The sequence below is a fragment of the Mytilus galloprovincialis genome, chromosome 11 (genome assembly GCF_965363235.1).
Source record: "Mytilus galloprovincialis chromosome 11, xbMytGall1.hap1.1, whole genome shotgun sequence".
Classification (NCBI taxonomy): Eukaryota; Metazoa; Mollusca; class Bivalvia; order Mytilida; family Mytilidae; genus Mytilus; species Mytilus galloprovincialis.
The window spans coordinates 42,768,660-42,790,226 of NC_134848.1; the positions used below are offsets into that span (position 1 = coordinate 42,768,660).

Sequence of the window (21,567 nt, forward strand, 5' to 3'; positions counted from 1 at the left end):
CTTTATAAGATTTCGACAAATTCTTTTTACTAAATTGTTAGTTGCGACATGTCGTAACTTAAAATTTTTGATTGGAAGGGTGCGTAGACAATAAACGGGAGTTTTCACACCTCTTATATTTAGAATTATGCGTAAAGTGATATTACTCATGAACCATACATACTACTGACCTAGGGTCTTTTGATTTGGGATCCTTGGTTTATGACCTTGAAATTGGAGTCAAGGTCATAGGTTAATTGGACGTTCTAGATTTTGACCTTTGCTCGAAATTCATATTTTCATATCATAAAGCCATAGCAACTGACATTTTCAACTGAATCTTAATTTTTTCATATCAAAATAGATCCTTATTGGTTGAAAGACCTTCAATTGTTCTTTGAACAATTGGTTTTTAATTATTATTCTTTTTGTTCCGCCAAACTTTGACAAAATTTACCTCCGTAACCGTAAACCATGTCGCTTTCATGTTCACACTTTGTATCGGTGTCATGAATACCTATCCGGAACTCACCCTGTGAGTCGAACTATTTTGTCGGTTCGGAGTAATCCCTTCGACACCCAAAAAACCTTGTTATCGTTCCAACAGCGTAACTGTAATAGGTAGAAAGCAATTGATTTATATTTTAAATTTTTTTTGTAAACATCTTTCTTGGCTTTATACACCAAGATATTCAATTGAATTAGCGTAAAGGCCAAATTTAAACACAACTCAAACAAAAATATATAAATCGAAAAAATAGAAACAAAATTTACCTTTTTTTTTCTTTTGGGATCAATTTAACCTGCATCATTTCATGAAATGTTACAATAATTCTCTCATCATATATATATTTAGAAGACAATCTTCTTACCTACGTTGAACTTAAATTGTTATAAATATCGAACAGAATCAACAAAATATTTACAAAACAAAGAACGCAGATGACGGGCAATTAGGACCAAAATTTCAAACCACGTTTTTACAAATTTTACCCTTCGTTTTTTTTCTATCTATTACGGTTACGGTGTTGGAACGATAACAAGGTTTTTGGGTTTCGGAGAGATTACTCAGAACCGACAAAATATTTCGACTCACAGGGTGAGTTCCGGATAGGTATTAATGACACCGATACAAAGTGTGAACATGAAAGCGACACCTCTTACGGTTACGGAGGCTAACCTCGTGAAAGTTTGGCGGAAAAAGAATAATAATAATCAACAGAAGATATACAGGTAGGTCTTTCCCTTATGAAAAAGGAAAGACCTTAATAATAAACAAAAGAAATACAGTAAGGTCTTTCCCTTTTGAAAAAGGAAAGACCTTAATAATAAACAGAAGAAATACAGTAAGGTCTCTCCCTTTTAAAAAAGGAAAGACCTTAATACTAATAATTAAAATGTCAATTGTTCTTGAACAATTGAGAGGTCTTTCCTTTTGTAATGTAAAATACATGTTCAAATAGACGTAGAATGTATTGAAAGCTTTAAAACACACTGAAAATCCTTTAAATAAGGTCAAAAACACATAATTCGCTATATGGAACATGACTTTGACCTCTGACCTTTTGACCTTTGTCAATGTCATTAGTCCCCAATTATATTGCTGTAGACCCGATGGGTCTAGGACCTTTGGTCATACAGTAAAAGCTGATTTTGCCTTTTCAGAAACCTTAAACAAGAGTTATGCCCCTTTCAGAAAGGTCAAATCTCTTCGGTCAAAATGTAACAAAGTTGCGCATTAATGACCTAAACATTTTCCACTATCCAACACCTCTGAAAGTATTAAGGGTGCTGAGATTATCCCATAACAAGGTGTTAGGTCAAGGGTCAAGGTAAACATACACATTTGACCTTGGGGTGTTTTTCAAAGTCACATGAATTGATGATGAATGGTGAAGATCCGAGGTGTCTACGACTTACAGTTTCTGAGTTTTGGTGGCCAACCGACACAGGTTAATTTTAATAGGGCATAACCCTACCAATGAGTCGTTGAATCTTTTCGATCCAAATGTAATGAAGAACCAGGGTCTGGTCCTGAACAAATTTCACCCTTCCTTTTTTTCTATCTATTACGGTTACGGTGTTGGAACGATAACAAGGTTTTTGGGTTTCGGAGGGATTACGCCGAACCGACAAAATATTTCGACTCACAGGGTGAGTTCCGGATATGAATTCATGACACCGATACAAAGTGTGAACATGAAAGCTACACCTCTTACGGTTACGGAGGCTAACTTCGTCAAAGTTTGGCGGAAAAAGAATAATAAGAATAAGAATAATTAAAAACCAATTGTTCAGAGAACAATTGAAGGTCTTTCAACCAATAAGGATCTATTTTGATATGAAAATATTAAGATTCAGTTGAAAATGTCAGTTTCTATGGCTTTATGATGTATAAATATGAATTTCGAGCAAAGGTTAAAATCTAGAACGTCCAATTAACCTATGACCTTGACCTCAATTTCAAGGTCATAGACTGAAAATCTCAAATCAAAAGACACTAGTTCCTTGATATGTATGGTGCATGAGTAATATCACTTTACGCATAATTCTAAATACAAGAGGGGCGAAAACTCCCATTTATTGTCTATGCACCCTTTTAAACCAAACTTTTTAAGTTATGACATGTCGCAACTAATAATTTAGTAAAAATAATTTGTCGATATCTTATAAGGTTAATGAAAATAAGTTAAAATAAGCCAAAATCAAAATTTAGAATTTGACCTTGACCTTTGACCTTGACCTAATTTTCATTTTTTTGGACCAATGACCTCAAATCAAAAGACCCAAGGGATGTATCACTTATGGTTTTCCAGTTAAAAATGCATTTGATTAGATCAAATACAAAAGGGGAATTAACTCTCATATGGAGTCTTCGTAAAACTTCGGTAAAAATAAAACAGAACATCCTGAGGATATAACGAGCAATTTGAAAAAATAAATTTGTCGGTTTCTTATAAGGTTGCGAAACCTGAGAGATAACAAGAAAAACAGTGTTCGGGGAGATAACTCTTACAAGGTAAAGCTTTTTGTTACGCGGTGTTAGTTTCAAAGAACAATTGAAGGTCTTTCAACTAATAAAGATCTATTTTGATATGAAAATACTAAAATTCAGTTGAAAATGTCAGTTCTATGGCTTTATGATGTATAGATATGAATTTAAAGCAAAGGTCAAAATCAAGAACGTCCAATTAACCTTTGACCTTGACCTCAATTTCAAGGTTATAGACTAAACATCTCAAATCAAAAGACACTAGTTCCTTAATATGTATGGTTCAGGAGTAATATCACTTTACGCATAATTCTAAATATAAGAGGGGCGAAAACTCCCATTTATTGTCTACGCACCCTTGCAACCAAAATTTATAAGTTACGACATGTCGCAACTAACAATTTAGTAAAAATAATTTGTCGATATCTTATAAGGTTAATGAAAATAAGTGAAAATAAGCCAAAATCAAACTTAGAATTTGACCTTGACCTTTGACCTTGACCTCATTTTCTTTTTTTTGGACCAAGGACCTCAAATCAAAAGACCCTAGACCTTTATCACTTATGGTTTTCCAGTTGAAAGTACATTTCACTTATATCAAATACAAAAGGGGAAATAACTCTCATATGGAGTCTCCGGATAGCTTCGGTCAAAATAAATCAAATCATCCTGAGGATATAACGAGCAATTTGGTAAAATAAATTTGTCGGTTTCTTATACGGTTGCGAATATTAAGCGATCACAAGAAAAACAGTGTTCAGGGAGATAACTCTTACATTGAAAAGATTTTGGTTACGTGGTGTCAGTTACAATGGCGTAATAACTGTTCGATATCATATACCATATGTCTAAGCGACATCTTGCGAAACAAAAAAACTGCGAAGGAAAAAAAAGTTGGCGGAAGAAAAAAAAAATAATAATAATCAGAAGAAATCCAATAGGTCTTTCCACGGAAAGGTGGAAAGACCTAATAATAATCAGAACAAAACCTATAGATCTTTCAACTGAAAGGTTGAAAGACCTAATAATAATCAGAACAAAACCTATAGGTCTTTTCATGGGAAAGGTGGAAAGACCTAATAATAATCAGAAGCAATCCAATAGGTCTTTCCACGGAAAAGTGACAAGACCTAATAATAATCAGAAGAAATCCAATAGGTCTTTCCACGGAAAAGTGGGAAGACCTAATAATCAGAAGAAAAGCAATAGGTTTTTCAACCGGAAAAGTGGGAAGACCTAATAATCAGAAGAAAAGCAATAGGTTTTTCAACCGAAAAGGTTGAAAGACCTTATAATAATTATAATAAACAGAAGAAATACAGTAAGGTCTTTCCCTTTTGAAAAAGGAAAGACCTTCATAATAATAATAATAATAATAATAATAATAATAATAATAATAATAATAATAATAATAATTAAAAACCAATTGTTCAGAGAACAATTGAAGGTCTTTCCATCAAAACAATGTATTTTGATATGAAAGTTGTGAAACTAAGTTTAAAATGTCATTTCAATCGTCAAATGATAGCTTCTAGTACACCGATTCCAAAAATATTTGGTTTCCATACATTTTTTTAAATAAGGGAGATAATTTGTTACTTCCGGTTTGAAAAATGTTACTCACGATTATATTTGAATATTTACTTGACACTGATTCCAAAAATATCTGGTTCTATATACTTTTATATTAATAAAGTACAAAAAATAGCTACTTCCGCTTTACAAAAGGTCACTTCCGGTTATTTTTTTCAAGGTTAAATGGTTTGATACCTTTTTCCAAAAGTTTCATAACTTTATCATGTATACATATAAAATAAAAGCAAAGGTCAAAATCTAGAACGTCAAATTAAGCTATGACCTTGAGATCAATTTCAAGGTCATGAACTAAGGACCTCAAATCAAAACACCATAGGTCTTAATTATATTTGGTGAATGACTTATATCACCAAACACGTATTTTAAAATACAAGAGGGGAGAAAACTCCCTTTTACGTTCAACATGCCCTTGCAATAAAAATTTATGTGTTACGACATGTCGCAATCAACAATTTAGTAAAAATAATTTGTTGATATCTTATACAGGCTTTGGATATAAGTGAAAATAAGCCTAATTCAAATATTAGAATATGACCTTGACCTTTGACCTTGACCTTATTTTCATTTTTTTGGACCAAGGACCTCAAATCAAAAGATCCTAGGTCTCTATCACTTATGGTTTATAAGATAGAAATGCATATCACTTATATCAGATGCATAAGGGGAAATAACTCTCATATGGAGCGGCCATATTGCTTCGTTCAAAATAGGACAAATCATGAAAAGGATATAACGAGCAATTCTGTAAAATAAATTTGTCGTTATCTTTTACGGTTGCGAAGGAGTTGTGAGCACAAGGAAAACAGTGTTTGGGGAGATAACTCCTACAAAGAAAAGTATTCGGTTACGCAGGGTAAATTTCAAAAGCGCATAAACTATTCGATATCATATACCAAATATCAAAGCGACATATTGCGAAACAAATGTTTATCGCAAGAACAAAATTAGGCGGAAGAAAAAAAAAATAATCAGAAGAAAAACAATAGGTCTTTCCACAGAAAAGTGGAAAGACCTAATAATAAACAGAAGAAATACAGTAAGTGTTTCCATTAAGAAAGGAAAGACATTAATAATCAGAACAAAACCTATAGGTCTTTCAACCGAAAAGGTTGAAAAACCTAATAATAATAATAATAACTAGTATTTCAATTGTTTGTAAAACAATTGGAAGGTCTTTCCTGTAAAAGTGATGTTTTCGTAATGTTCTTTGTACGACCTTTGATTTGATATATGACAAGCATACCTTCTGAAACTTTTCGCTTTTAACACTTAATGACCTCATCCGCCTACATTTTTGAGATCGGAAGTATGATATATGTAACACAGGGTAGATGAGCTTTCATTTGATATGCGACAACGCCATGTTCTAAAAAGTTTGATTTTTGCACTTAATAACCCCATCCAACCAATTTTTGGAGGTTGGGAATTTGATATTTCAAATGTACACATCATGACCTTTCATTTGATATACAACAACCCTATCGTAAAAGAAAAAATATTTTTTACCCCATTCAACCAATTTTTTGGGGACGTCAATTTGAAATTTGAAATGTACGCTTTATGTTCTTTCATTTGATATGCGACAACCTTACCATCTGAGAAATTTGAATTTTTGCACTAAATGACCCCACCCTTCCACCTGGGATGAAAAAGAGGTTTAAAATTTTCATTTTTAAGTAGAGTTTATTGAGACCTTCAATTTGATATATCAGATGACCCAATTTGACAAAGTGCCAAAAATGATGCAATATCAACGATATAAATAGAAGTTATGAAACTTACAAAGTCAATGCAAAACATGAAAATTTCAAAATGATTTTTTGGTGTTTTTTTCCATGGAATGTTTTTGGTATTTGGTCAAACATATAACTATGTTAACTTCTTCAATTTCTTAAACATTTTAAGTGGTAAGCTCTTGATGATTCAGAATTACATGCCTCCGCTCGCAAAACTTCAAACTGCATTGTCTCTAAAACGTCAATAGATATCTCAAATCTGTTAAATGATAAATGATCTACAGTTGAAGAACAACATGATAGAAAAAGAATTAGGACAATTTCAAAGTTCACCAAGGTCACAATTAATCATCAAATATATGATACAATACAAAACTTGAGAACCGGAAGTCGTAGAGACATGGGACTATCACCATTCAACTCAGGACCACTTGACCTTTCAAATATCACAAGGTCAAGGTCATAGTATAATGTTAAGGTCAAGGTGAAATTTCATCATGACCTGACATTGACCTCAAATTGAAGGTCTTGAACTACTGATCATCTTTGCAGTTTATAGTAGGTTGATATCTGTGACCTCTAAAAAGATATACACACAATACTATACTTTTAAGAATCATCCCGTCGTAACTTTTGAACAGACAGTCGGACTCTTTTGAGGTCAGTGTATAAAATGTAGAGCTCGTCGAGAGGAACATTTTATACGCTGTAAGTATGCAGCAAACTCTTATCGTTTTCTTAATATGAAAGCTTGAAATTGCAGCATAATTGTTTTTTGCACTCGGTGACCTTTGACCTTGTGTGCAAATAAAAGGTCACATGAACTTAAGATTATTGATGTAGGTCCCAAGTCTTTACGACTTCCGGTTCTCGAGATACAATTTAAAAAAAATTGTGTATATGTTTTCAAGGGAAATAACTCCTTATAAGGGTTAGCAACACAATGATTATATATGTTAATTAACATTGCCATCTGGTCTTGTACATGTTGCCGTTTTCAAATGGATTCTATCTTGAATACTTTTTGAGAAAAATGTAAAAGATAGAAATTGCTTCAAGGGGACATAACTCTCATAGGGAATGATGAAATCCTTAGCAGCCTCATATGGTAACACATCATGATGAGATCTAACTATTGTCTAAATAAGGTCATGATATCTTCAAAAACAACGAGGGGGGACCATGTCGAAAAAAAACAATAAAAGGGAGATAACTTCTAAAGGGGATGATGAAATCCCACACAGCCTCATCTGGTAATACTTCATGATGAGGTCTACCGATGGTCCATATTTGGTCTTGATGACATCAATAGAAACGGGGGGAGGGCATTTAGAAAAAATGTTGGAAAAAAAACATTAGAAAAACAGTAAGGTCTTTCCCCACGTAGGGGAAAGACCTTAATAAAGAAAAAAAAAAAGAAAAAAAAAACATTAGAAAAACAATAAGGTCTTTCTCATGTAGGGGTAAGACCTTAATAATAATAATCAGAACAAAACCTATAGGTCTTTCAACCGAAAAGGTTGAAAGAACTTTTAATTAAAAGGAAGGTCTTTCAACCACTCACAATATGTTTTGATGTGAAAATATTTAAAATGCAGTTGATATGTCAGTTCCTATGGTTTTATGATGTCTAAATGTGAATTTGGAGCTAAAGTCAAAATCTAAAACGTCCAATTAACCTATGACCTTGACCTCAATTTCAAGGTCATAAACTAAGGATCTCAAATCAAAAGACACTAGTTACTTAATATGTATGGTTTATCAGTAATATCACTTTACGCATAAATCTATATGTAAGAGGTGCGAACACTCCCATTTATTGTCAACACACCCTTTCAACCAAACTTTATGAGTTATGACATGTCGCAACTAACAATTTAGTAAAAAGAATTAGTCGATATCTTATAAAGTTAGTGAAAATTAGTGAAAATAAGCCAAAATCAAAATTTAGAATATGACCTTGACCTTAACCTTGACCTAATTTTTATTTTTTTGAACCAAGGATCTTAAATCAAAAGACCCTAGGTCTCTATCACTTATGGTTTACCAGTTAGAAATGCACATCACTTATATCATATATTAATACATGAACTCATCATAGATACCAGGACTAAATTGAGTATACACGCCAGACGCGCGTTTCGTTTACTAAAGACTCATCAGTGACGTTCGAATCCAAAAAAGTTTAAAATGCCAAAAAAAGTACGAAGTTGAAGAGCATTGAGAACCAAAATTCCTAAAAGTTTTTCCAAATAGAGCTAAGTTGATCTATGCCTGAGGTAGAAAAGCCTTAGTATTTCAAAAAATTTAAAAATTTGTAAACAGTAAATTTATAAATATAATCATATCAATGACAATTCATGTCAGCACAAAAAGTGCTGACTCCATATCAGGGGTTTCATTGTTTACAGCCATTCTAGAAGAAGGGCAGTAGAACAGAAAACAATCTCCATTGTGTACATGCAAAAACTCATATGTTGAATCGTAAAACAACGACTTGCAGTTAGGCTCGTTTTTGTGGACCAATTACTGTGTCAAATCTTTATATATATATCTGGTAAAGTTGTCATAAAAGCAAAAACAGACGAAAAAAGTTGGCTACAATTTATAATAAGACTAAACTTATTTTGGACGTTTCGTTTCTTCTAAAGTGTTAAATTCAACCATGCGACTAGCTTACTTCGAGATTCAGGTGACCTTTTTTGTTGTTCTTCATTACAATAAAGCAGACATTTTGCAGTTGTTCTTTAATGTATATCTTTAAAAGTGTCAGAGAAAATCTCAAAACAAGGAAAAGTCAAAATTTAGAACTTGACCTTGACCTTTGACCTTGACATAATTTTCTAAGTAAGAACCTAGGGGCCTCAAATAAAAACCTTCCAGGGTTATATGGTAAATAGTTGATGAGTTGAAAACACATACTGACAAATTCATTTTGTTAAGGTAGATAACTCCTATAAAATCTCATCGAATCGCTTCGATCCAAATTAGCCAAAAATTCCTTAGGATGTAACGAACAATTTGTAAAAAGAATTTTGTCGATATCTTTTTTTGTTACGAAGGAGATGCACTCTGATGATAAACTGTGAATAAGGAGATAACTCTTGCAAAGAAAATGGTTCGGCTTAGCAGAGTGAAATTTAAAAGCGCATAAACTATACGATACAATATGAGAAATATTTAAGCGACATGTTGCGAAACAAACATTTATTGCAAGAACAAAATTTGGCGGAAAAAAATAATAATAATTAAAAACCAATTGTTCAGCATGTCCAGAGAACAATTGAAGGTCTTTCCACTAGTAAAGATCCATTTTGATAATGAAACATGAAAAATCAGTTTAAAATGTTAGTTCCTATGGCTTTTTGATGAAAAGGTTGAAAGACATAATAATAATAATAATAATAATATTCAGAACAAAACCTATAGGTCTTTCAACCGAAAAGGTTGAAAGACCTAATAATCAGAACAAAACCAAGAGGTCTTTCAACCGAAAAGGTTGGAAGACCTAATTATTTCTTATTATTATACACACATCAATAAAAACAGTTATTGTTGGGAGTTACATTTTAGGTCTTTCTCTTTGAATGACAACATATTTGTCCAATTTTCGTTGATCCCGATTTCAACAAAAAGTCGGTGCATAAAAAACCTTCAGAATGACAAAGAAAAATATCATCTTGTCAAGAACCGTTAATTTTACTTTTAAAAATGTTGGTGATATCCTATCACTCAGAGGATTTCAATGGGTGATTGAATCTTATATTTCCTGGTAAACATAAAGAATATAATTAAAACTAGATCATATGTATACGCGTTTTATATTGACACAGATGAAGTTAAATTAGAATTCATAAAATATATAACGATGACTATTCGTCAAAATGAAAAGAAAAGGTTTTATTTAGTTTTGATTTTGAAAATATGAATAAAAACAAAGATAGGGGTTAGACGGTAATGAAACAACAATCTAACAATAATTAATATAAACGTGTCAGGATGGTTCGACTCTTCCAAAATAGTGGAACATCCTCACATAAGAGCTGGTATCAGAAATTCATTTGTGTTTTTTTTTAATTTTACCTCCGAAAGGTTTGTGTTATCTTTTCAGAGAGCCCGGAACCTTGTAATCAATTTTAGAAGACTATTGTGGCATAGTATCATGTGAAAAGTAAATGCACGTTAGTACGATTTGTGTTTGATATCATCAATTAACGGCAATTATATATAATGAATCTGAAATTGTTGCAATATCATTGATACAAGTACAGGGGTAGTTATAGAAAAATAAAACTTATTTGGATGTCATGATTATGTCGAAATCAACAATTTTATATTTGTTAGTTAAACCTTTGCTAATATAAGAAAAAACAATGTTAAATGACAAGATCTCGAATCACAAAGTGTGGCTAATTTGCAAAACGGTAAAACGAAGTAAAATATGCGCGTGTTGAAAACTAGTAGATGGTAGTTGTTAGAATAATTATATTTCTTAATTTTTTAATTCAAGGTAATTGGAAGTGGTCTTGTCATATATTTTGACACCCTCCTCAAACAAGTTTTGGAACTGTTAGTACTGCGATATGATGACAAGTTATGTTTTTTTAGGTGTAACGAAACATAAATAAAAAGCATCTCTGAAACTGAATTTGCAATTGTAGAAAGGGGCTTTAGTTTATCGGTATGTATTAAAGGAAAACCTATTCAGATGAACTTTTCGGGAAGTCTCTTTTAGAAACCCAAACATGTTTAGAGGAATTTGCATTATCTACTAACCAGGAGTTCAAACAATATTATAAACGGAATAGGTGTCTTTGTGAATAAAACTTTGGAATATGTTTTAGCTGTTGGATATTTAATAAAAATATCCCCGGATATCTCCACAATCCCTATCTTAAAATTATAGCACTAACTGAAACAGACGCTCATATAGAATTGAGTTATCCGAGATCATCACTTTTACGATTGATTAATACAAAGATGATATTATTTACATTTATTTCTTATAAAATCATTGTGATGAATAACATGAGACATAGTGTTAACATAATTAAGACAAGAATCAAATACCTAACTTAACACTATTGGCGATATTATGTTGTCTTCAACAATAAATAAGTATTTATAAAAAATCTCATATCGTTGCAAGAATTCATGAATCAAAGCATTCAATTGTACCAAATTATCATGAAATATTTAAAATGAAAACAAATTATATCAAAATATAATTAGGTTGCTTTCTACGAGGGAATTGATCAAAATGTTTTTGTGGTCTTTGTTGAAATGCAAATGCAACCAAAATATTTACTACTTACAAAATTAAAATTAATTAATATTTCAATGCAGGTCAATTGATACGGTTGATACCAAGTTTTATGTGGAACCAAAACGATTTGTTTTCTTCTTCATTACCAGTCAGGGGCATTACTTAAACAAGTAATTTGTTTTAGTTACTTATATAGGTAATTTGTGTTTTAAAAAATTACAAAATAGAGTTATTTTAAATTTCAATAGAAACATGGACTAAATGTAGTTTTCATGAATTTTTACAGTATTTAATATCATACAATGAAGAATTTATTAGATTTAAGAGGATTATAGAGATAAAGGGTTACTTTAAAAATAATGACAAAAATATTACTTGAATAAGTTATTTTATACATCTTTGAAAGAATTAGTAATAACACTTATTTAAGGAACATATGTAAGTGTTTTGGGTTACAAATTATAAATAACTTCAAGACTTAATTAATTTACAAGTTTCTCTCTATTTATATCTGTCTACCTTCAAGATGTTTGGGGTAAATGATATTTTAATAGTCCCAAGAGACCAATCTTTAACCCAAAAAGCGTCGATATGAAAGATAAGTGCGTCAGAAAGGCAATTAGTGTTTCAGAAAGATTAGATTTTATATTTCATTGGAAAAATAACCAGATGACCATGAAAATTTGTTAAAGCTAGTAAAATCTGTGTAGTTGGACACCTATAAAAATAATATTTAGAAAAGTTACTTACATAAGTAATATTTAAAATAGCCTTGTTTTCAACATTACTTGTATAGGTAATTTCAAATGTTACTTGTGTAAGTGATGCCCCTGACTGATTACACAGTAAGGAGTATAAAAATAACTAACAACTTTTAAACTTACTGTCTCTTCATATAATTGATTTGTTGATACTACCCCATACTTCTGTTTTATAGCAAATCCAATTGGCTCTGAAACATTCAAGCAGTCGATCATTAAAGCAAAATTTTGTTCTTCAAAGTATTTGTTTGCGTGTTGTAAGTATGATCCTTTATTCGTACTTTCAATATTGATAAATTCTCTCAAACATATACTGGACAATTTTAATGAAAATGCCAAAAACAAAATATATGAAAATGGTCAAAATATGAAATATTTGATGAGCTACAATTTGACGTATTGAAGAATGCTGACTTATCATTAAAAAAAGTTTGCCACGTACCTTTATATGAAAAACGTCTGTAACAATGTTGCTTCGATAATATATTTTTTTGTAGCATTGGCCACGGAAATGAACATATGTTTTGTTATATTTCATCATAAAAAAATCGTTAATTTTAAATGTTTTCATATGTCTTATTTTTCCTGTTTTCAAAATCCTACTTAAATATGTCGTGCGAATCTTATAATGATATATCTCTCAAATTCTTACTGTTAGGATAATTTGAATATGAACTTGTAAAGCACAAAATCTTATATATTTTACTGCGACATAACAAAGATATATCATGTATACAGGAATGCATACATAAGTATCAACTCATTATTCGGTTGTTTAGATTAAGGAGGCTCGCGGGTATATGATTTTCAGAAAAAAATTAAACATTAATTTTTCATTACAAATTTTAGTTATTGTCCTAAGTAGTTGTTACTTTATAATATGGTACAAAAAACATTAAAACAAATCAATTCGTGTTGACCCCAGGTGACTTTTAAACTGTAGATTTCATTGAAAAAGCTCCAAATTATCTCCCTTTGGTGACCTATATTTTTTATTGTTGTTTTGGAATAAGCTGTACATAAACTAAATAATTGTAAAGTGTAAGCGATTTCTATAATTTAGTTCTTTTTTTATTTCGATATTACCTTTTTTTCTCCTTTTAGTTCAACAGAAAAAAGGACAATAACAAAAATGTATGCTTCTTTCGAAGGCAGATTGTGAGCGTAAATGAACGGTGACCCCATTTTGTTTATTTCATTTTTCTATTAAGTATAAGAGGAAGTTTATTTATAGAAAAATATAGAGAAATCCTATTTTAAATAACAAAATTGATTTAAACCCCCGAGCCCCCTTAATAGGTAAGCATAGATATATAAAGCTTTTCTGGAAATATAACACTTCATGAAAAACAGTTTTGTTTAAGAAATGTATCCCTTTATTTTTTTTTTATTTTTTTTCACTGTAAAATATACCAATTTATTCACAGCTAGATTTTATCTGACTAGCTCATTGATTGAGTTTAAACCATGTTAAAGTTCAAGCATAGTACTACTAAGATATTATTGACACCTATTATTTTAAGCCAAAAATACGTACAAATGTGGAAATACAACACCAAAACAATAGCTGTCTTAGCAATAAACAACATGGACCAAGGTAAGCTGGTACAATAATTCAAATTTGAAAATAGTAGAGTTATTACAACAGAGGCTATTTTAACATATTTTTTTTTTTTTTTTTTTTTTTTTTTATTCAACAATATATTGCTTGCTGTTAACACTAATCCAGCATTCTAGAGAAGGGTATCTTTGTTTTAACAAGAAATCCAGGATTTCTCTCTGTTTAACAATAAAACATTACAATTTATCTAATCTATGTTATAAATATTTCATTTTCAACCGTAAATAAATAAGTATATATATGAAATTTTAATTTATCAATATGTGTATCTAGCTTGTTTGGAAAGAAAAAGTTTCCGGAAATAGTTCACACTTGCAGTTATCGATTTTATATTATTGTATTAATATCTCTTAATGGTTTGGAAATTACCAGTTTAGAATAGTGATTTATGATTAATATATTTAGCAATTCACAGGTATGTATTAATGTTTCGATTCTGGAAAAAAAGATAGTATGTAAATATTTTTTTTCCTTTTTTTAAACCCAGTGGATAACAAATACCGTTATCTCCACGCTTATCGGTGATAGGTAAAATTATTTCTCTAAATCAGTTCCGGATCTAAAAAAATAATAATATTATCCTTTTTCTTTTCTTTTTTGCTAGATTATACATTTGCAAACATAAAAAAATTATTACAACAATTTGACAACTTTATCAAGTAGACATTTATTCTTAGTATGTTTACTAGTTGCCTGCACTTTGTAGCTGTACATGAATTCTGCTTTAAATACAGAATATACATCTAAAGATTTTGATTTCTGTTCAGACATATAATTTGCCTTATATATCATTTATTTTATAACCCCATACTAAATTTTTTAATGTTAGAATATTATTATTAATATTCAGTTTTTCTAAGAGTTTTTTTTTAACTTTACTCCAGAAATTATCAAGAAAGTGACATTTAAGAAACATGTGATCATAATCCTCTGTGGTGTTGCAATAGTGACAATTTGAAATATTGCAGATCTTCCACTTTTTCAATAAAACTTTACAAGGTAAAATAAAGTGTAGCAATTTCCAACGGAACACTTTGTATTTGTTATCTTTTAAAAAATGATGAACAAACTTTAACATATTACACGAAAGACTCTTAATGTATTCAAGGTTAAGCATTGTCTTCCATTTGTAAAAACCAACAGGTATTTCAATTTCATTCTTAATTAATATAGTATAAATTTGTCTGGTATCTACATTTTCTAAATATTCTTTTTTGTTACAATTATTATTAATATGTATTGCATAGGGCGTTTTTACTTTAGTTTTCTTTGAATTTTCCTGTTTTAAAATCTTTAACCATTCTCTTGGAAAAGCTTTCTTTAATTGGTAAAATTCTGACATCCAGTTACTTTTTATTTTAAGCTTTTGTAAAATAAAATACTCTTCTATATTACCATTTTCATCAATGATGTCATTAACAAAGATAATATTACTATTTATCCAGTTTTGGAATAAAAGGCATTTATTTTTTATCTTTATGAAATGATTTCCCCAAATAACTTCTTGACGTATAGATCTAAAGTTTTTTGGCTGTTGTACTTTTTTATTAGTTATCCATGCTTTGACAATGTTGAAATAAAATTTTGGCAGCTCCTTTAACTCTGGAATAGAGTCAGTATTATCAATATTCATATGAAAGATAAGGAAATCTTTTCCAAACTTATTAAAATAAAAAAGTGGAATAATTTTCCAATTTTTTAGATCTCCATTAATTAACCTTTTGATCCACCCAATTTTGATAGATTCTATATATTTATCTATGTTTATCATTTTTAAACTCCCATCTAGTTCACCAAAGCTAAGTACTGTGCGTTTAACCTTTTCTCTTTTGCTTTTCCATAAAAAATTATAGATATTTTTTTTAAATTTAACAATATATTCTTTTTCAATATGCGAAACAGATGCTAAAAAGGTAATATTTGGTATAATCAATGATTTGATAACTGTTATTTTACCAATCATTGTTAAATGTCTTTTCTCCCAATTTTTAATAATCTTTTCAGACTTTTCTATTTGCTTTTCTGCATTAAGTTTATGACATTCATTTTTGTTACAACCGAAAAAAATTCCTAAACATTTCACTGGTTTGTTTGTAAAGTTGATGTTTTCATATTTTTCTTTGCAATGTTTGTGTTTTCCTAACCAAATGCCTTCTGTTTTTGATCTGTTTAATTTAAGCCCTGATAAAGTGCCAAAAATTTCAATCATGTTTAAAACTTTTGAAATGTCTTGTTTTGATTTTAAAAAAAGTGTTGTGTCATCTGCGAGTTGACTGATTTTTAAAGAATGTGTTTTCCCATCTATTTTGATTTCAAATCCTTTAATATTATTGTCTTGTCTTATTCTACATGCTAATATCTCGACAGCAATAACAAAAATTAAAGCACTGCACGGACATCCTTGTCTAATCCCTCGAAAAATGTTGAGGGGTTCAGATATCCACCCATTATTGATCACTGAGCTTTTAATGTCTGTATACAAAGTTTTTATCCATTTGAGCATAGAATCTTGAAAGCCAAATTTTTTTAATGCTGAGAACATGAAATCCCATTCTAAAGAGTCAAAAGCTTTTGAAAAGTCTAAAAATAATAATGCTCCTTCTATATTAAATTTTTCTGCATAATCAATTATATCCTGGATCTGTCTGATGTTATAACCTATATATCTATTTTTTACATAACCATTTTGATCTTCATGGATAATTTTTGGTAAGACATTTTTAATGCGCTGAGCTAATGAATATGCTATTAATTTTGTATCTACATTTAATAAAGTTATGGGTCTATAGTTATCTAAACTCAGTGGATCATTTTTTTTATGGATAAGAGAGATAACTCCTAATTTCTGAGAAGTTGTTAGCTCCCCTTTTTTATAAGAAAAATTAAATGTGGATACAATGAATTCTTTTAATTCTTCCCAAAATGTTCTATAAAATTCTACGCTTAAACCATCAATTCCAGGTGATTTGTTCAATTTCATCTTAAATAGTGAATCTGTACATTCATCTATAGTTAATTTTCCTTCCATAATATCACTCTCTTGTGTTGTTAATTTATGATCAATATTTGTATCATTAATATAATCATTTATAAATTTTATATCTGGATTTGTACTTTTATAAATATCTTTATAGAATTCTTTCTCTAATTGTAAAATTTTGGATGAGTCAGTTTGTATCACTCCTTCTTTATCTCTAAGTGCAGTTATAGTTTTTCTTGTTTGTCTAGCTTTTTCCAAACCTAAAAAGAATTTCGTATTTTTTTCTCCTTCTTCTACCCATTGAATTCGTGACCTGATTTGAGCTCCTTTTGTTTTTATTTCATATATTTTCTTCAATTTACTTTCATTATTAATTAATTCTTCTTGAAAATGTTTTATTACCTTATCTTTACAATGTTTGTTAATTTGTTCATTTAATTTTTTGATTTTGTTTTCCAATACATGTATTTCACTTATGTTCTGTTTTGCTTTTCTTTTACAGTATTCAATGGTGTATTCCTTGACCTCAATTTTGAATAAGTCCCAATGGTGTCCAATATTTTTGGTAAGTTTTGGATTGTTTTTATATTTATGAATTAGGCCATTTATTATGTTTCTATATTCAATATTATTCAAAATGCTGTTATTAATTTTAAAATATCCTTTCCCTTTTGATTGTGATCTCCCTTTCAACTTTAATGATATAGCTTGGTGGTCAGTGTGAGATATAAGTGCAGGTCTTATATCTGCTGAGCATATATGTGATCTTATTTCTGGGCATATAAGAAAGAAATCTGTATGTTAAAAATCTATATTTTTAACATATATATTTAACATTATTTAAACATAAAAAATAAATAGCAGTTTGATAATGATTAAAAAAAATATCAAAGGTTAAACATTGGACGTGACTGCGTACTTGTTTATCTCTTGTAAATAAATAGAACCCTGCAATCTAAAAGGGTATAATCAATAATTTATCTTAGAGTTGACAAAGGTCAAGAAATGGAAACAGAGACTGTATAGTAATAAGGTAAATAACCATATTGAAAAGCACAGCACGAGGTCAAACAACATCTTTTCATTTATCCCATTTGGTGCCAAGGTTTTAATTTTCTTATCCAAAATCATTCCCGAGTGAGTCTATCTCCCTAAACCAAGCAGTGTGAGGTCTAGGGACGTAATGATCAGCTGATTGAGATCTGCATTAGTGTGGCAAGGGAATCTCAAATGTGGACTGAGAGGAACGTCTGGCTTGCATTCGTAGTAGCTACGATGGCCATTCATTTGTTTTGTGAAATGGCTGTTCTGACTCGCCAAACTGTGAACGGCCATAGTAGCAACTTGATATTTTGTAGTCTAAAGCTACTCATAACACAACCAGAGTATCAGTGGTTAACAGAGGGAAAATAATGATATGCAACCGTCAATAATACATTTTTAATACAAATCAACCAATTTACACTCTTCAACTTCGTACTTTATTTGGCATTTTAAACTTTTTGGGATTCGAGCGTCACCGATGAGTCTTTTTTAGACGAAACGCGCGTCTGGCGTATATAATAAATTTAGTCCTGGTATCTATGATGAGTTTATTTATCCGAATACCTCAAATTAGTGTTATAAAGTGGTAATATAAATTAAAACATCATGAACATAGACGATAAAATTATTTTCAGAGCAAATTACAAAACCCTTGATGTATGCGGAAACACATTTTCAGGTTTTGTTTTTCACTATATTTGTAATGAAAAATAGTCCAACAAACATACAAAAAAAAACAACACAAAAGTTTGTTCTTAACGAAAAAAACAAATGATTCAGATAAAAATGAGAGAATTTTTATGGATTACTCAAAACATTAAGAAAAAAAGCCACATGATATTGAATATATATGTAATGCATTGTAAATATTTAACAAATACCTTGTACACAGTGACCTCGTACTGAAAAAAAGAAAGATTACGGTAGGGGTAATCCGTAATATATGTGTAATTCCGGTTTTAGACGGGGTATGCAACATGACATTCCAGGCTTATGGTTATATCCTTTTTGCCCATGGCTTCAGGAATATAAATTCTAAGCCAGAAATGTCACATTATATAACCTGTCTGAGACCTGAATAACATATATAATAAACTCGTCGGGCATAGTGCAATACGATTTGGTGCCACGATATCTCAGAAGCATGAGTTCGAATCCCGGCGAGGAAAGATCAAAAACTTTGCGAATTTTCAAAGCAAATTTACAGATCGAATATTGTTTGGCTGATGTTTAGACAAATCATATATACAGATGTATTTTCAGCCTTGTATGAGCATCACTGCTGGTGATCCGATGGATGATATTTGTTTTAGAGTCGTCACTGCTTCAGCCGTACTTATAATATATTTATTTCTGTGACTGCATCTTACATAAATGTTTAGGTTCCTTTACAATAGACAATTCAACTGACCTGTAACAACTCCATTTGCATGCCCTTTATATCATGTACTGTATTACGACGCTAGATTTAAACTGACGAGGAAATGTAATACCCGGCCACCGAAAGCTTTATTATTTTAAAGCCTATGTGGTCATGTGGTCTAGCGCGTCAGATCTAGTTAAAGGCGATTGTTACCACGATATCTTAAAAGAATGAGTTTGAATCCCAGCGAGGGAAGAACACAAATTTGCGAAAGACAAGGACAAGGTACGATACAGCCCGTTTTTGGTCCCCCTATTTTCTCAATTTTTAAATTTCGTTTTGGAAAGCTTCTTATCACGTTAAAACATTTCCTTAGGTTTAAAGTTTGTTTGGATGAATTTCAAAATATTAAATGCCCTAATATTAATATATATATAAGTACGTCTTAGTCAGTGACAACCCTACAACAGATGTATCCATCGGATCGCCATTAATGATGGTGATACATGGCTGTGTACATAATGTATATACAACTCGTCTAAACATCAACCCAATGTACCATTGTTTTTTATGCATTGTAAGGCGCTTAGAGTAAATGATTATTTAGATAAGCGATATATTTAAAAGCACTGTAAATAATAATAATACAAAAACATCTATATATACTTCCCCGATACATAATGCCTGTTTAACGTTTAAGGCGTACACACTGAATTTTTGTCAAAAACCACAGTTGCAAAATCTAAATTTAAATCATTGTTCGTTAGAGCATTCTCATAAGCAAGAGAAAAATAAGCTTTAATTTGGCACTTTAGATTTTCCTTAATTTCAATTTATGATCAAATGAAGGAAAAGTAGAAAGATCAAATCAAGAGTATAAATAATTTATTTTACACTGCGACATTGGATATTTTTTGCCATGGATTTTGAACAATTGATCATTTCCATAGCATTGAAATATAGTCAATAAGAAATCTTCTTAAAAAAATACATCATACCATTAAAAAAAATGTATTATGTATTAACCAACATTCTGTCATTTTTTTGGGGGAAACTAACAAAACAAACACTTACCATTTTGCTCATCCATAAAGTTTACAGATACTACTATACGTGTTGCATGTCCATTTCCGTAATGTTCATTCATTTGTAGTAATTTTGACAACAAAGTATCTATAATTCCGAGAAAATTTCCGACAGTATAAAGAGCTGAAGGTGATACCTTCAAACCAATAATGACAGATCCCTCTTTAGCAAACGTTATTTGCATGTCGTCACTCGATAAATTGTCAGTTCGCTTTTTTATTTCCTCAACTAACGGAATATTCTCTCCTTCTATCCTAAGCTCCAAAGGTACGCTGCCTAAACAAACAAGGACAAGACATTATTACAATATAGATATAATCATATATCATTGTAAATCCGAAGTTTTGTTTTTCACTGATTCTATTCAAGCAAGCAGCATACACATGCTATACGTTTGCATTTCATATAACACCTAGAATGGTTTTGAATATACAGGAACAAACGGTAGAAAGCATACCTAGCCTTTGCAATAAAAAATAATAACAAAACATTTTAACTACGTTATCCTAGCTTTGACATGTTTAATGTAAATCTTTTTAAACCTATCGTTTTCTGAGTGGAAATGGCCAATACTAAATCAAGAATATACCATTTGCATTCTTGTAGTTTAATCGAGCGCGAGCGTTGATTTCGTCATCTTTTACTGACGTCCCCTTTTTGAGTATCGTATATGTGTGATTGTATTTCCTGCATTATGTGCCAATAAGCAAGAATTAAATAAATAATAATGTCACCAGAGCATGTATATTATTAAGATCATCTGATTCCAAAACACATGATTATTAATTGCATAATAATATATTCCATATATAGAAAAGAAGATGTGGTATGATTGTCAATAAGACAACTCTCCACAAGAGACCAACATGACAAATATAAGTCACCGTACGGCCGTCAACAATAAGGAAAGCTCATACCGCATAGTCAGTTATTAAAGACCACAAACTGACAAATATAAAACAGTTCAAACGAGAAAACTAATGGTCTAAATTATGAACAAAAAATGAACGAGAAACAAATATGTAACACATCAACAAAGGAGAACCATTGAAATACAGGCTCCTGACTTGGGACAGGCACATACATTCCGAATATGGCGGGTTTAAACATGTTATGCCAATTTGTGTTTATTTGTTGAAACTA

The 21,567-nt window shown here is 30.7% G+C and overlaps 1 protein-coding gene across 1 annotated transcript in view; it reads right to left on the reverse strand.

Moving 5' to 3' along the window:
- The window catches only part of LOC143050756 (uncharacterized), a 67,547-nt gene that overhangs the window by 25,285 nt on the left and 20,695 nt on the right, over window positions 1-21,567 (reverse strand). The window contains exons 9-10 of the mRNA XM_076223875.1: window positions 20,413-20,700; window positions 12,454-12,521 (exon numbers count right to left, since the gene is read on the reverse strand). Of these exons, the coding sequence (XP_076079990.1) occupies window positions 12,454-12,521; window positions 20,413-20,700 (356 nt within the window). The remainder of the gene's footprint in view (window positions 1-12,453; window positions 12,522-20,412; window positions 20,701-21,567) is intronic.